The sequence below is a fragment of the Vombatus ursinus genome, unplaced genomic scaffold (genome assembly GCF_900497805.2).
Source record: "Vombatus ursinus unplaced genomic scaffold, bare-nosed wombat genome assembly UNPS02005659.1, whole genome shotgun sequence".
Classification (NCBI taxonomy): Eukaryota; Metazoa; Chordata; class Mammalia; order Diprotodontia; family Vombatidae; genus Vombatus; species Vombatus ursinus.
Window position 1 is genome coordinate 20,322,644 of NW_020945437.1, and position 16,467 is coordinate 20,339,110.

Sequence of the window (16,467 nt, forward strand, 5' to 3'; positions counted from 1 at the left end):
CATAGAAATTATATTCATTCAAAAATGCTATCCATCCCCAGAGAAAGAACTGATGCAGTCTGAATATAGATTGAAGCATATTTTTTCTACTTTATTTTTCTTGGATTTTTTTGGTCTATGTTTTCTTTCACAACATGACTAATATGGAAATGTTTTATATGAGGACACATGTATAACCTACAGCAAATTGCTTTCCTTCTTAATGAGCGGGAAGGAGAGGAAGGGAGAGAATTTGGATCTCATTTTTTTGCAAGGCAATTGCCATTAAGTGACTTGCTCAAGGTCATACAGTTGGTAAGTGTCAAGTGTCTGAGATTGGATTTGAACTCAGGTCCTCCTGACTCCAGGGCTGGTGCTCCATCCACTGCGCTACCTACCTGCTCCCCAAATTTTAAAAAACAAATGTTAAGAATTGTATTTGCATGTAATTGGGGAAAAATAAAATACTAAATAAATAATTTTTTAAAAAAATTATATTTATTTAGTCATGCACAAGCCACTTTGACTTATGACCATATGTATGTAAGAACTCCCATTGCTATAATTCTTTACAATTCACAAATCCCTTTCTCCCCCAATAACTGTATGAAGTAAGGAAGTTAAGGGTTATTATCTCCATTTTTAGGGGCAGATAGATGACTCAATGGATAAAGTGCTGGGCTTGGAGTGAGGAAGACCTGAGTTAAAATCCAGTCTTAGACACTTACTAGCTATGTGACCTTGGGCAAGTCACTTAACCTCTGTTTCCCTCAGTTTCCTCATCTGTAAAACAAGCCAGAGAAGGAAATGGCAAACCACTCTAGTATCTCTGCCAAGAAAACCCCATGGACAGTATTGGTATGCTTTGGTCCATGGGCTCATGAAGAGTCAGACATTACTAAACAACAATATCCCCATTTTATGAGGAATGGAGGCCCAAGTAGGTGAAATGACTTTTCCCATGGTCACACATTCATTCTTTCATTCAATTAACAAGCATTTATTAAACACTCACTAAGTGGCAGGTATTGTGCCAGATTCTGGGGGACACAAAGACAACAATAAATAGTCCTTGTTCTTCAGGAGTTTACATTCTATTGGGTAATAAGTGTTAGAACTAGTCCTCAAACTGAGGTTTCCTGGGCTAAATTAGGCCTGGCATTCTTTGCACTACTCCATACTGTCATATATAGGATATCAGAAAATTGTGAGATCTCAGTAACTGGTGTCTTATGGAGGCAGAGGCAATCTGTCAAGTATCTATCAAGGTTCTTCAAGGACTAGCCTCTAACTATAAGGCTCCTCTGAGTTGTGACTTTGACAAGCCCTAGGGAAGAGAGAAGGAATCCTAAAGATTCACTGGTCTTATTTATTATTGCTACATCCCCTCTTCTTTGATATCTTTGGGATACAGACTTATTCGTGGTACTGCTGGATCAAAGGGCATGATCAGTTCTATAGCCCTTTGGGCAGAGTTCCAAATTAGAACTGTGATCATCTTGAGAGGAGAGTCAAAATATAAGTAAGATATTCACAGTCCCACTCTTCATGGAGCTTAAAATCTAATAGGACTTAAACAACATGAAGAAATTATGGACATTATAAGTCTGGTGTCTAGATCAAGGGGCCCTTACAGTTCTACTATCCTCTGCCTTGGGGACCTGAGAACACGGAAGATGGAATATCAGAGCTGGGAGGGACCTTAGCGTTTGGAACATGGGACAGCAGGGCTGGGAAGGAGCCTAGAACACGGAACATGGAATGTCAGAGTTGGGAGGGACCTTCGCACCTAGAATGTTACAACATAGCACATAGCATTTTGGATCCAGCAAGGTCCTCAAATAATAGAACATAAAATGGTAGGTAGAATTAGAAGAGACCTTTACAATGTTGACTATTGCAGTCTAAAGCATAAAATGTAAGGGCCCCTTGGAAATAGAATACTATGGCTGGAAAGTACCTTAGAAATTACCTAATCCAACCCTCCTCTTCTTTCAAAAAAGTTGTATTATATATTTTTTCAGTTAATAGCATTTATTTTCTCTCCCTACTAACTCCCTGCCCCTTGCAATGAAAAAGAAAAAAGGAGCTAAACCCTTGTAACAAATATACACAGTCAAATAAAACGAATTGATCGTGGACAAAATCCCATTCTATATCTTCAGCTAATCACTTCTGTATCACGAGATGTAACCCTTCTCCTCTTACAGATGGGGAAACTGAGGCCCAGAAGAGGGAAGTGACTTGTCTAAGTTCACACAGTAAATCAATGAGACCCAGGGTCTGATGACTCTCAATCCAAGTGTCTTTCTATTACACTATGGTCTTGACATTATAAGAAAATAATGAGCTACTTCGCTGTGGTTTCCTCACTTTTAGACATTCTTCTCTCTATTGGCCTCAGATGTCAGCCTCTGACCTGGATGCTTGGGGACCAGGCTGAACAAAGCACCACATCCCCTTTCATCTTATCCATCATGGCAGTTATATTGTCAAGGAATCCCTGTAGACTAAGCCCGGCATGGTCTCTCCCCACTGCGTGGGTCCATAGCCTACTTTTCCAGATGTTGCCCTGCTCACTCCTCCAGCAGTGCTCCTCTCCTCCCGCCCCTCCCGCAGCAGAGAGTTTTCCCCAGGCAGATGTTAACCTCTCGTCATCTAGTGCAGGAGGGAGAGCAGAGTTCAGTTTGCCACCTTTCAGTCTTATACAAGCATCCCGAGGCTGGGGCAGTGAGCTCTAGTCACCTCCCAGCCGCTTGCACGTCCCTCTCCCATCCACAAACACTCACCCGGAGGCAAGAATGTGTGTTCCAGGTGCTGGGGCTTCTGCCAAATATTTATGAGGTGGAAGAGAAGGAAGGAGGAAGGGGTTTTATGCAGCCATTTGTCCAAGAACCCCCCTTAGGCTTCCAGAGGTCAATCCCAAAGACTTAGAAACGAGGCCAGACATCACTCCTTGGAAGTCTATGTAAAAATGGGCTATTTATCATTAAATTAGGAAAATGAGGAAAATGGCATTTGCAAAGCCAACTCAACAACCATTTAGTAAGCACCAACTATGTGCTTAGAACATGGGACATGGAACGTAAGAGCTGAGGGCGATAGATTGTTCATGCTGGGTGCAGCAGCTACAAAGACAAAAATACTACAAACTGCTCCCAAGTAGCTGGCATTCTACTGGGGATGGAGCTGGGGGGGGCATATAACATGCCCACAGATAAGCCAGAAGAAGGCAATTTGAAGAGAAAGAGAACACTAAAAATTAGAGGGAACAGAAAAGTCTTCCCTTAGGAAGTGGTTCCTCCAAATCCTCTAAGATATAGGTAGCCCAAGTATTAGTGTGCCCATTGCATAGATCAGGAAATTGAGGTTCAGGGAGGTAAGGTGAGGTGAGGCATATAACCAGTCATCACAGTAATGACAACACGCATTTCTATGGTGTTTTAAAGTTTGCAAAACACTTCCCTCACAACTCTGTAATGCAAGCAGCATAAGTGGAATTATATTCATTTTACAGATGAAGAAATTGAGACTCAGAGCATTCAAGTGGATAGAGTACCTACTATGTGCCAGGAATTGTGCTAAGCACTTTACAAATATTATCTTATTTGATCTTTACAACAATCACATGAGGTACATGCTGTTATTATTCCATTTTACAGCTGAGGAAACTGAAACAAACAAAGGTTAAGTGACTTGCCCAAGGTCACACAGCTAGAGTCCGAGGGGAGATTTGAACTGAGGTCTTCCTGACTCCAGGCCAAGTGCTCTATCCATTGGAGTAAGATAGCATATCGAATAAACATATGTGTCTGTCTACATATATATGTAAATATATATGTACACACATATATTTATTTATATTTACATATGATTTTTTAAAACTACCTTAGCAGGGTATAATTAATTTGATCTCTTCTTTTAACCAAGAAGTGAATAACTGTTTACCTTTTATACTGTGATTGCAGGTATTATCTCAATTTTTTTTTACATTTTGTCATTGTTAGACAGATGTTAACTCTACATACTTTAAGATTTATTTCATTTGTCACAAATTATTTTATATTTTAATCAGAATGAAAATTTCTGACTGGAATTATTGTACAATGAAAGTTGGGTATTTGCTTTTTAAAATATTAATTGAATACATTCCAAAGATGAGTTCTTCATCAAAGCCCTCTCTGATCCTTCCTCCTGGCATGGAGGGCATCCTCTGGATTCCCAAAGGCTATGCTAGATGTACACACAAATGCCTCAGTCCCTACCAGGCTGGAAAGGGTTCAAGGACAGACCCCTCAGTAGACTGTGTTTCCTGTTTGAAGGCCAGCTTATCTAAATGGGGAGAGATTCACCACCAGAGGGCAGGCCACCAGGAAGGCATTTTTCAGCCACAGAAACACAAAAAGACTGTGGCATGGAGGGCATAGGTTCTGGACTAGTGGATTCTTGAGACAGCTGCCCATAGCAATGAATCCCCAAGATCCTTGAAGACAACAAACAAGTTCAAACAACATTTCTTAAGCATCTGCTCGGTGCCCATCTACTTTCCTTCTATGATAGTCTAATTGAGTGCTAGAGGAGGGGAGGGGCACACGTGTGGACATGTACATAAATAAATATGACACAAGCTAGAGCGTGTTAAGGGCTAAAGAGAGATCCACACAAAGTACTATGGATCACAGGAAGAAGGAGAGATTACCTTGAGATAGGAAGGGAGGAAGGGGAGAAGCAAGGAAAGCTTTGAGGAGGAGGCATCATCCAAGCTAGACCTCAAAGGATAAGAAAGATTTCAATAAGTATCGATGACGAGTGAATATATTCCAAGCACAGGGTGGGGAGGGTCACCTGCATGAAAACTCAGAGGGGGATCCCCACATGTCTCTGCTGCAGAAATCATCAGGAAGGTCGTGGCTCCTCCTCCCCTCTGCCGTCCGGTGGTGTCTCCAGACCAGGGGCCACCAGAGTGCATCAGGTTGATGAAACAGTGCTGGAGTGAGGCTCCGGAAGACAGACCTAGCCTGGATGACATCTTCAGCCAGGTAAGTCACCAGTCCCTCCTCCCCATCCCCCTACTTCCCTTCATTGACAGCCTGTTCTGTCTTCTCTCCTCCATAGCAGTGTGAAGAAGGGAAAAGGGAAATGAGTGTAGAATTAAGAGGTTGGGATTTGAAGACCGGCTCTTACTAGCTGTATGAACCTGGGCGAGTCGTGTGACTGGTGACTTGGGCCTTAGATCCTTTCTCTGCAAAACGAGTATAATAGTTCAACCTCCCTCATCTTACAAATGAAGAAATTGAGGCCCAGGGTGGTAATGTGATTTGTCCAAGGTCACATAGGTCATAAAGAGCAGAGTCACGTAGGTCAAAAAGAACAGGATTGGAACTCTGGTCCTCTGACCATCTTGTGCTCTTTTCACTAAAATTCTGATGAGAAAAAAAGGGTATAATATTTGTGCTATCTCACAGTGTTATTTATAAGTCTTAAAGCACTATATAACAACAAAATAACAATAACACACATTTTTATTCATTTAGGACATCTATGTAGGAAATTTCTGATGCACAGAAACTCTCCTCCTCCCTTGGCTATGGATCAGCCACCTGGTCTTAAAGGATTGCCTTTAAGATAATAAGTGACCTCCCCATGGTCACCTAGCTAGTATGTGTCAGAGGCAGCATTTGAACCCAGATCTTCCTGACTCCAAGCTGGCCCCCTTTGTCCACTGTCCCGGGCTGCCTCTCCAGCTCATACTTACATAGCTGCTATTATGGGCCCTAGAGTATTACACGGTGGGGGGTGGCCGTATGATCTCTATCGCCATTGAGACATTCATGGGTGATGGAGAGAGCCCTGCCTGGGTCTGGGCCTGTCTCTGCCACTGAGTGACTCCCTCAGTGACCTTAGGGTCACAGCCCTAAAGATGGAAGAAGCATCACAGGCCATCTCGTTCATCCACTTCATTTTATAGATGAGGAAACTGAGGCCTAGAGAATTTAACTGACCCAAGGTCGCACATAGATTGTTAAATATCCGAGGTGAGATTTGAACCCAGGCCCTTTGATGGCAGAACCAGTGCTCTTTTCATCATGCCACACTACCTCTCCAGTCTCTTCCACTCTCTGGGCCTCCATTCCTCTCCTGTAAAATAAGGGGCTTGGACAGCTTGGGCTCTGATGGTCCTCCTAGTGCTAACATTCCTTAATTCGAATCCTAGTGAGGCCTTCTGCTGTGGTCCATGATGTAGCAGCCCCAGGAGGGCAGAGATTAGGAAGGGAGGGGACCCAACAAGTTTGGACATGTAATATTTCTCATGGTGATAGATGGTGTGAGATTGACTGAACAGGGTAATGACTCCTGGGGGACCAGCTGATTTCTCTTGGTATAATATCCTCTCCTGATTCCCCTCCTCAATCGCCTCCCTCCTCCTCTCCCCAACCCTGCTCCAGTCTTAGGAAAATTGATGAAAAGAGGTGAACCAAGTCAGAGAAGGAATGTGGTAAGAGGTCTGCGCTGGGAGAAAGGAGAGTAGCCCCAGCTCTGCCACTGACTTGTTGTATGACCTCATGCAATTAATTTTCCTTCTTTGAGCCTGTTTCCTTTTCCATAAATTGAGGGGGTTAGACTACATCAGGAAGACATTCTTGACCTGGGTTATAATCTCAAGGTGTGTGGGGGGGTGTCTATGAACCTGGAAATTCAAATATTTTGATAACTATTTCAATATGATTGATTTTCTATGTATTTTCTATGTTATATAATTGAGTTTGCTTTGTACATATCTGTTTGTATGTTGTCTCTCATTCGATTTTAAGCTCTTTAAGGACAGGGACTGGTTTATTATTATTATTATTTGCCTCTTTTTGTATCCCCAGCACTTAGCAGAGTGCCTAGCATATAGTAGGGGCTTGATAAATGTTTAGCGATTGACTGATTAATGTAAATATTCCTTATGTATTTTGTCTGAAAACATTATTTTGACGAGGGGTCCATAGACTTGTGAAGCCTGTTGCCAAAAAGGTATGTGACAGAAAAAGATGTAGAATCCCTAGACTATATAAACTTGAAGATCCTTCCCAGCTCCAATGGTGTATGTTCAAAAGGAACCTCTTATCTCCAACTTTCTATGTTCTAAGGTGCCTTTTAGTTCTGACGTCTTGTGTTCCAAGCTTCCTTCTAACTCTGATACTCTGTGCGCTAAGGTTCTTTTAAGTTCTACCATTCTTTGTTCTGACTTTCTGCCTTGGTAGTTTGTGTTCTGAGGTCTCTCCCAGTTCTGAAAGTCTACGTTCTAAGGCCCCCTCCATCTTTATCTATATTTGCATCTATGTATCTCTATAATCTCTCTGTCTCTTTCTCTGCTTTTTGCTCTCTGTGTGTCTCTCTCCCATCTTTTTGTCTCTGTCTCTTTCTGCATCTCTCTGTCTCTCTGCCTCTACCTCCCTGTCTCTCTGCCCCTCTGTGTCTGTCTCTCTCTCTGTGTCTCTGTGTGTGTGTCTCTCTCTGTCTCTCTCTGTCTGTCTCTTTGTCTCTGTCTCTGTCGCTCTTTGTCTCTCTCTGTCTCTCTCTGTCTCTGTCTCTGTGTCTCTGTCTCTCTCTCTGTCTCTGTCTCTGTCTCTGTCTCTCTCTCTCTGTCTCTGTCTCTCTCTCTCTCTCTCTGTCTCTCTCTCTCTCTCTCTCCTCTCCAATATGTGTAGTCTCTACATCTCAGGATTATAGCAAGGACCAAATGAGATAATTTATAGATAGCTCTTCAAAAATATTAAAATGCTCCATAAATGTTATGGTGATTATTATGACACACCACTGCTACATAAGTTGCAAAGTGCTCTGCTGCTTATAAAGCACCTTGGAACTCTGTGTAAAGCATGCTCCAAGCTGTAGGGCACAGTGCCCAAGGAAGGGGTCCTGCTTTTTCATTGGGGAGATTGATCTCCATCTCCCTTCCATCTTCAGTTTAAAAGCATCAACCAGGGCAAAAAGAGCAGTGTGGTCGACTCCATGCTGTGGCTACTGGAGAAGTACTCCCATGACCTGGAGGACCTGGTCCAGGTGAGGACAGAAGAACTGGAGCTGGAGAAACAGAAGACAGAGAAGCTGCTCTCACAGATGCTTCCCCAGTAAGTAAGAAGGACTGGTACCCATCCCTCCATGACTACTTACTTGATGTGAGACTCTAGGCCAGGGGTGGGGAACCTGCAGCCTGGAAGCCATGTGTGGCCCTCTAGGTCCTCAAGTACAGCCCTTTAACTGAATTCAAACTCCACAGAACAAATCCCCTTAGTGAAAGGATGTGTTTGGTAAAACTTGGATTCAGTCAAAAGACCACACCCAAGGACCTAGAGGGCCACAAGTGGCCTCAAATCCACAGGTTTCCCACCCCTGCTCTAGGCAAATCCATTATTATTACTATTATTATTACTGTTAACAGCTTCTGTAAATTTAGTGGGGCAGCTAGGTGGCACAGTAGATAGAGCACTTGGTCTGGAGTCAGGAAGACTCATCTTTCTGAGTTCAAATCCAGCCTCTAGATGACCCTGGGCATGTCATCTAACCCTGCTTGCCTCAGTTTCCTCCTCTGTAAAATGAGCTGGAGAAAGAAATGGCAAACCACTCCAGTATTTCTGCCAAGAAAACCCCAAATGGGGTCATGAAGAGTCAGACATGACTGAAATGACTGAACAACAATACATGAAATGTAGCCTCACTCTTAACTTACCCAACAAAGGCTCATCCAGCCCCAGCTTGAAGTTCTCCATGTATGGGGAACTGACCACCTCTCCAGGCACCCCATTCCACTTAGGGACAGTTCTTTGCTTTTTGCTACTTCCTCTCATTGCTTGGAGGAGTAATTCCGAGGAGGTGGACAAAGTACTGGACTTGGAGTCAAGAGGACCTGGATTCCAAGCTGGCCTCAGACACTTCTTAGCTGTGCAACTATGGGCAGCTCACTTTATTTGCTCATCTGTAAAATGGGGATAATAATAGCACCTACTTCACAGGGTTATTGTGGGGAGACCAAATGAGATAGCAGGTGAGAAGAGGTTTGCAAGTCTTAAAAGCTCTAGGAACTCTCACAACTCTTCTTCCTCTCCTCCCCTCTGGGACCAACAGAACAAGTGTGGTCTGTCACCCACATGACTACCTTTTAAATACTTGAATATCACAATCATGTCCCCTCTGAGGCTTGTCTTCTACAAGATAAACATGCCCAGTTCCTTCAACCAATTCTTAAATAACAGGAACTCAAGGTATATCCAATACACATGAGAAACAGATACAAAGCAACTTTGATGGGGAGAAGGGGAGAAAGGGCCTAACATCTGGGGGGGGGGAGCAGGTGGGTAGGAAAGGCCTTTTGCATTGGGTGGGTTTTGATGTAAGCCGTGAAGAAAACTAAAGATTCCAAGAGGCAAAGGGGAGGAGGGGCTGCATCCAGGCCTGAGGAATGGTTAAGTCATCGAGTCCAGCCCCGTCATTGTTGACGAGCAAAACAAGGCCCTCAGAGGAGAGATGACTTGTACAAGTTCTCACACACGGGAAGGGGTATCCATAGGCTATCTCTATACATACAAAATACTTCATTGGTGTTCTCTCTTTTCTCGTTTTATTCCTTCTTATGATTGAGAAGTAGACTGGTTCATGACCAAACAAGACATCACGGGAGACAAAGCGGATAATTTTGATTATATTCGATTAAAAAGATTTTGTACAAACAAAATCAATGCAGCCAAAATTAGAAGGAAAGTAGGACATTAGGGGGAAATTTTTACAGCAAGATTCTCTGATTAAGGTCTCATTTCTAAAGTATATAGAGAGATGAGCCAAATTTATAAAAATAGAAGCCATTCCACAATTGATAAATGGTCAAAAGATATGAACAGAAGAAGAAATCAAAGCCATCAATAGTCATTAAAATGTTCTAAATCTCTAATAATTAGAGAAATGTGAATTAAAACAACTCTGAGGTACCACTTCATACCCATTGTATTGTCTAAGAATGCTGAAAGATTGGAGGAAAATAAGTATATTCATGCACTGTTGGTAGAGTTGTGAACTGGTCCAACCATTCTGAGGAACAATTTGAAACTATGCCCAAAGGGCTATAAAACTGTGCATACCCTTTGACCCAGTAATACCACTACTAAGTGTATGCCCCCAAAGAGATCAAAGAAAAAGGAAAATTATGCATTTGTCCAAAAACATTTATGGCAGCTCTTTCTGTAGTGGCAAAGAACTGGAAACTGAGGGGATGCTCATTAATTGGGGAATGGCTGGACAAGTTGTGGTGTATGATTGAAATGGAATACTATTGTACTATAAGAAGAGATGGCTTCAGAAAAACCTGGGAAGATTTATATGAGCTGATATAAAGTGAAGTGAGCATAACTAGGAGAACATTGTACTCAGTAACAGCAATATTGTAATGATGACTGAATGTAATAGACTTAGCCACTCCATTTTTTTTTTCCTTTAGGTGAGGCAATCAGGGTGACTTGCCCAGGGTCACACAGCTAGTAAGTGTCATGTGTCTGAGGTCGGATTTGAACTCAGGTCCTCCTGACTCCAAGGTTGGAGTTTTATCCACTGTGCCACCTAGCTGACCCAAGACTTAGCCACTCTAATCAATACAATTATTCACAACAATTTCAAAGGACTCGCGATGAAAAATGCTAGCCATCCTCAGACTGAGAACTAATTAACTGAGTGTAGATTGAAACATGTTTTCTTCTACTTTCTTTATTATTCTTGCTTCCCCCCCACCCCACAATATGGATAATGTGAAAATATGTTTTGCATGACTTCATATAGAGAGAGACAAAGAGAGAGACAGAGACAGAGGCAGAGATTGAGTAGGCACAGTTGCTAGGGGCAGGGTATACAAAGACAAAAATGGACTTATACAAATAAATAAACTCTTGGAAATATGAAAATATACAAAGTAATTGGGACGGCACCAATAACTGAGGGCATTAGGAAAGGCTTCCCATAGGACTTGACACCAAAGCCAATCTTTCAAGAAAGGCAAGGAGTCTAAGAGGCTGAGGTGAAGAGGATATGCATTCCAGGCATGGGGACATTACCAATTTAAAGGCACAGTGATGGAGATAGAACAGGACCCTAGAGGACCAGGAAGTAGATTTCAACAGGGTGCATGAAAAGGAACAAGTGTAGGCTTGAAAGGCTGCTGGACTAGAAGGTGAGGGGGCTTTAAATGCCAAATGGAAGTATTTGTATTTTGCCCTAAAATCAATAAGGAACCACTGGATTATTTTTTTGAGCAGTATTGCGACATGGTCAGACTTGTACTTTAAGAAAATTGATTAGTGTAGAAAGGAAGGTGTAGATAGGAGAAAGAAGAAGTTTGAGGCAGGGAGACCAACTGGGAGGTTATTACAATAGTCCAGGAGGGAGGTGATGAGGACCTGAACTAGAGGAATGGCCATATCAATGAAGAGAAACAAATGTGTGAAAGATGCTATGGAAGGATTTGTAATACAACCCCTACCATTCACACCCTACCTTAAAGCAAAGCCAGTTCTCCCCTGGTCTTGGCTTGACTCACCGTCTTCTTCTTCCAGGTCTGTGGCAGAGGCACTGAAGGCTGGGACCACTGTGGTCCCAGAGTACTTCGACCAGGTAACCATCTACTTCAGCGATATTGTTGGCTTCACTACCATCTCAGCTCTGAGTGAGCCCATCGAGGTGGTGGACCTGCTAAATGACCTCTACACACTATACGATGCTGTCCTGAATAGCCATGATGTGTATAAGGTGAGCTGAGCCCCAGAGGCAGATTAGTCCTAATAAAACCCGTATCTAATGGCACTGTGAAATTTACAAAGTACTTTCTTCACAATAGCCCTATGAAGCAGAAAGCATAAGAAGTATTCTCCACACTTTACAGATGAGAACACTGAGACTCAAGATGAAGGGAATTGCCCATTGCAACTCAGCCAATAATGATCAAAGCCAGAGGGTGATGCTTACTGCTGTGGAGCTGGGGGAGGGGAGGGTGGGAGCATGAGGGTGAGTTTAAAGACAAATGAACACAGTCAGTTTTATTGGATTTAATTCAACAAAAGCTTGTTTGTCACCTACTGTGTATGATGGAAATACAAAGGTTACAATACCCATTTCTCTAGTATTTTAAGTTTACAAAGTGCTCTCCTCATAAATGCCCCCGTGAGGGAAGGAGGGAGCGAAAGGATTAGTATTGTTGTTTGTCCTTGGTTCTCAAAGGAGATGTCCTGACTTGCAAGTGAACTGGATTTAATTGAGAGGGGGCTGTGCAAAGCCACCAGCCTCACTTTCTCCTCTGGAGTCATCTGGATCCAGTGGCAAGATATAGATTGGGATGACTGGAGACAGCCCTGGATACCTGTATACCTGTTTTACAAATGATGAAATAAAATCAGGGAAAGGAAGTGACTTGTCTAGGGTGGCACAGCTAATAATCAGTAGAGTCAAACTGGAACCCAAGTCTCTTGACTACTACTGCTCCAACTATGAGACAGTATTTCTATGTCCAAAAAAATTCAAATACACAAATGGATTTGTGATCTTATCCATCCAGGAATTCCCTCCAAAGATGCAAGTTGTAACCCATCCCTCCATGCCTGCCCCTCCTACACAGCTCTTGTCCGTGCTCTCCCAAAAGTTCACTCTAAATTGTCCACCCAATGAGCTAGAGACTTTCTTCTCTTTCTCCCAAAATCACAGGGTAACAGTGAAGCACCGTGGCCATTCACCTGTCATCCCTGACAGATGACAAGATATAAATTCAAGAATCACAGAATTTTAGAGATGGAAGGGACCGTAGAGATCACTTCATTTTACAGATGAGGACACTGAGACACAGAAATTCCTGTGACTTGCCCAGGCTCACACAGCTTGCTTTCCTCTCATTATCTTTTTGAACTCTCCATGATCTGGCTTCCAACCTCATTAGCTGAGTGAAAGTGCTCTCTCCAACATTATCTTAATTGCCAAATCTAATGCCTTTTTTCAATCCTCATTCTTCTTGACCTCTGTGGATCCTTTGACACTGTGGATCACCCTCTTCTCCTTGATACTCTCTTTTGTGGAGGTTTCTGTGACTCTGCTTTATCCTGGTTCTCCTCCTGCCTATCAGACTGCTCTTTCTCATTCTCCTCTGCTGGATCTTCATCCGAGTCATGCCCACCAACAGTGGGTATCCCATAGGGTTCTGTCCTGGGATCTCTTTCTTATCTCTCTGTCCTATTTCCCTTGCTGATCTTATAAGGTTCTACCTCTATACTGATTCTCAGATCTACTTATCTGTTCCTAACTTTTCTCCTAAACTCTAGACTCATATTTTCAACTGCCTATTAGACATCTCAAAATGGAGGCTTCATAGATGCATTAAACTCAACACGTCCCACACTGAACTTTATTATCTCTCCCCCCAAACTCTCTCTTCTTCCAAACTTTGCTATTACTGTTGGGGGGACCGTCATCTTTTCTGTCGTTCAGGCTGGCGATCCAGCAACGTCAGCCTCAGCTCCTCTCACCTCTCATATCTGATCTGTTGCCAAGGCCTATCTATTTCACCTTTGCAACATCTCTTATATATGGCCCCCTTCTCTCCTCTGACACTGCCACCATCCTGGTGCAGACCCTCATCATCTCACTCTTGGACTGTTGCAATAGCCTGTTAGTGGATCTGCCTGATTTAAGACTTTCCCCACTCCAGTTTTTCCCTTCACTCAGCTGTCAAAATGGTCTTCCAAAAGTCAGCTCTGGCTATATATCATGCTTTCCTCCCCCAACACCACTCCATTGAATGAGCTCCAGTGGCTGGCTCCCTATAACCTCTAGGATCAAACATAAATTCCTCTGATAGAAAGCCCCTAATTACCTCCCCCCACCTTTCCAGTCTTCTTACACACTAATCCCTCACACCCCAATCCCTCACACCCCTACTCTTTGATCCAATACCAGAGTCCTCCTTTTGTTCCTGGAACAAGACAATCCATCACCTGACTGTGCGTTTTCTCTGCCTGTCCCCCATGCCTGGAATACTCTCCCTCCTCATCTTTGCCTCCTGGCCTCCTTGGCTTTCTCAAGTCCCAGCTAAAAGCTCACCTTTTGTAAGAGGCCCTTCCTGATCACCCTTGATGCTAATGCTTTCCCTATGCTGATTATCTCCAATTTATCCTTTGTGATGAATAAAAAACCCTGAGAGACAGTTTCTGGGTAATTAATAATTAATTTATTAATTAGGCTAGCCAGCAATGAATAAATTGGTGGTCAGTAGTTTCTGCCAAAGGAGACCCTGAGATGCCTTAAATACTTTCTTACAGGGAACTCCCTTGATAAGTGAAACTCAACCCTGATTGGTGGACATCTTCAGCTCCTGCTGAAAACGTGGTTTGATCATGAGACTCAGCAGTCTCCAGCAAGCCAGCAGGAGGAAACAATCTCCATCCGGACCTCTCAGTCTGGTTTTCTCCTTTATGAGCTGGGTCACCCTACCCTCTAATGGGACAGGGATTCCTTTCCTCAGAGTAAGGGCCAGCCCAGACTGGATTTTGTTTATACTCCAAACAGAAATTAGGTGTCCTAGCTTGGATCCCACTCAAGATTGACAAGCTGGTTCCTTTCCTGCAGAGACAGACAGACATTAATGAGAACTGAGACTTTAAACAGAAATTAGAGAGAAAAGCCTGGCTCACAAATTAGCAATTAGTTGTTAATATACTCATATAATAATCATTTCTCTCACCTGTTTAAATCTTGTTTGTACCTAGTTGTTGTATGTTGCCTCCTCCATTAGACTGTGAGCTCCTTGAGAGCAGGGACCAAAAAAATGACTTTTCTTTGTATCCCCAGTGCTTAGTATGGTGCCTGGGACATAGAAGGTACTTAATAAATGATCGACTGGTATGGCTAGTGAGTGTCGGCAGGAGGAGCTGAAGACTTTTAGCCCACCTCCTCATTAGATGTCCACCAATCAGGGTTGAGTTTCACTTATCAGGGGAGTTCCCTGTCAGAAGGTATTTAAGGCATCTCAGGGTCTCCCTTGGCGTCTTTGGCTACCAAGAAAAACTACTGACCATTGTTGGCTAGCCTAATTAATAAATTGATTATTAATGACCCAGAAACTCTGTCTCTCGAGGTTTTTTATTTATCACAAAGGATAAATTGGAGATAATCAACAGAGGGAAGTAGGGCAGGGTTTGAATGCAGATATGTCTTTCTCAAAGTCCAGTATCCTATCCACCAGGCAACACTGTCCAAATCATACCTCAAAGCAATTCCCACTGGACGTTTCTACCTAATGGTCATCCAAACCACTGTTTACAGACCTCCAAGGAGGGAAAATCCATCACTTTCTGAGCCATATATTCTAGTTTTGAACAACCCTAATAGAGTGCTTTTGCTGTGAAGTAAGTAACACAGATATTAATTATCCTTATTCTATAGGGAAGAAAATTAAAGTAGAGACTTGCCAAAGTCACGTGGTTACTATGTAACAGAGGTGGGGTTCTAACCCAGAACTTCAATTCCAGTGTATTTCTAGTACACTATTCTGTCTCCTGACACCCGTTAGACTTTTAATCGTTTTTCCGTTGTGTTCAACTCTTCATGACCCTTTTGGGGGTTTTCTCGGCAGAGATACTGGAGTGGTTTGCCATTTCCTTCTCCAGCTCATTTTACAGATGAGGAAACTGAGGCAAAAAGGGTGAAGTGACTTGCCCAGGGTCACACAACTAGGGAGTATCTGAGGCTGGATTTGAATTCAAATCTTCCTGACTCCAGGCCCAGCACTCTATCCACTGAACCACCTAGCTTCCTTTAGGCCTTTAACCACAAATAAAGAATTATAAAATCTCAAAATAGGAAGGAAACTTCAAAGCTGTCTAGCCTAATCCATACCCAACTAAGAATCCCCTCTATGGCACATCTCTTCATTACCTGCCTATTCTTTTCTTGAAGATGGTCAGTGAGGGGGAACCCACTGCCTCCTGAGGCAGCTGATTCCACTTCTATTTAGAGATGTCTTTCCTCTTATAGAGCCTAAATCTGCCTGTCTGTAATTTCCTAGTTCTACTCTTATGGACAAGCACAATAAATCTAATCTCTCTTCCATATGACAGGCCTTCAAATATTTGAAGACAGCGGACATGTCTACACTATGCCTTCTTTTCTCCAGGCTAAATAAATGCCCCCAGTTCTTTCAGCTGTTTGCTAAATAGCACTATCTTCCTGGTCACCCTCTTTGGGACATGCTCCATTCATCAGTTTCCTATGGTGCTTGTAAGATGTGATCCCTGCCCTCAAGGAGCTTACAATCTAGTAGAAGGATAAGATACAAATAATCATGATTCAAAGTCCTTGAATATTTTTAGACCTGTCATTTACAGATTCTCCTTCTGCTAATGGAGTATCCAACCACCCTGTTCTTTAGTAGAAGACAACCTATGGTCACTTCTACAATGATCCAAAGGACATACTTTAGTTACT

At 42.8% G+C, this 16,467-nt stretch overlaps 1 protein-coding gene across 1 annotated transcript in view; it reads left to right on the top strand.

Moving 5' to 3' along the window:
- Positions 1 to 16,467, top strand: part of GUCY2F (guanylate cyclase 2F, retinal) — a 55,492-nt gene that overhangs the window by 18,172 nt on the left and 20,853 nt on the right. Inside the window, exons 11-13 of the mRNA XM_027848088.1 lie at positions 4,870 to 5,018; positions 7,933 to 8,096; positions 11,559 to 11,751. Coding sequence (XP_027703889.1) covers positions 4,870 to 5,018; positions 7,933 to 8,096; positions 11,559 to 11,751 — 506 coding nt within the window. The remainder of the gene's footprint in view (positions 1 to 4,869; positions 5,019 to 7,932; positions 8,097 to 11,558; positions 11,752 to 16,467) is intronic.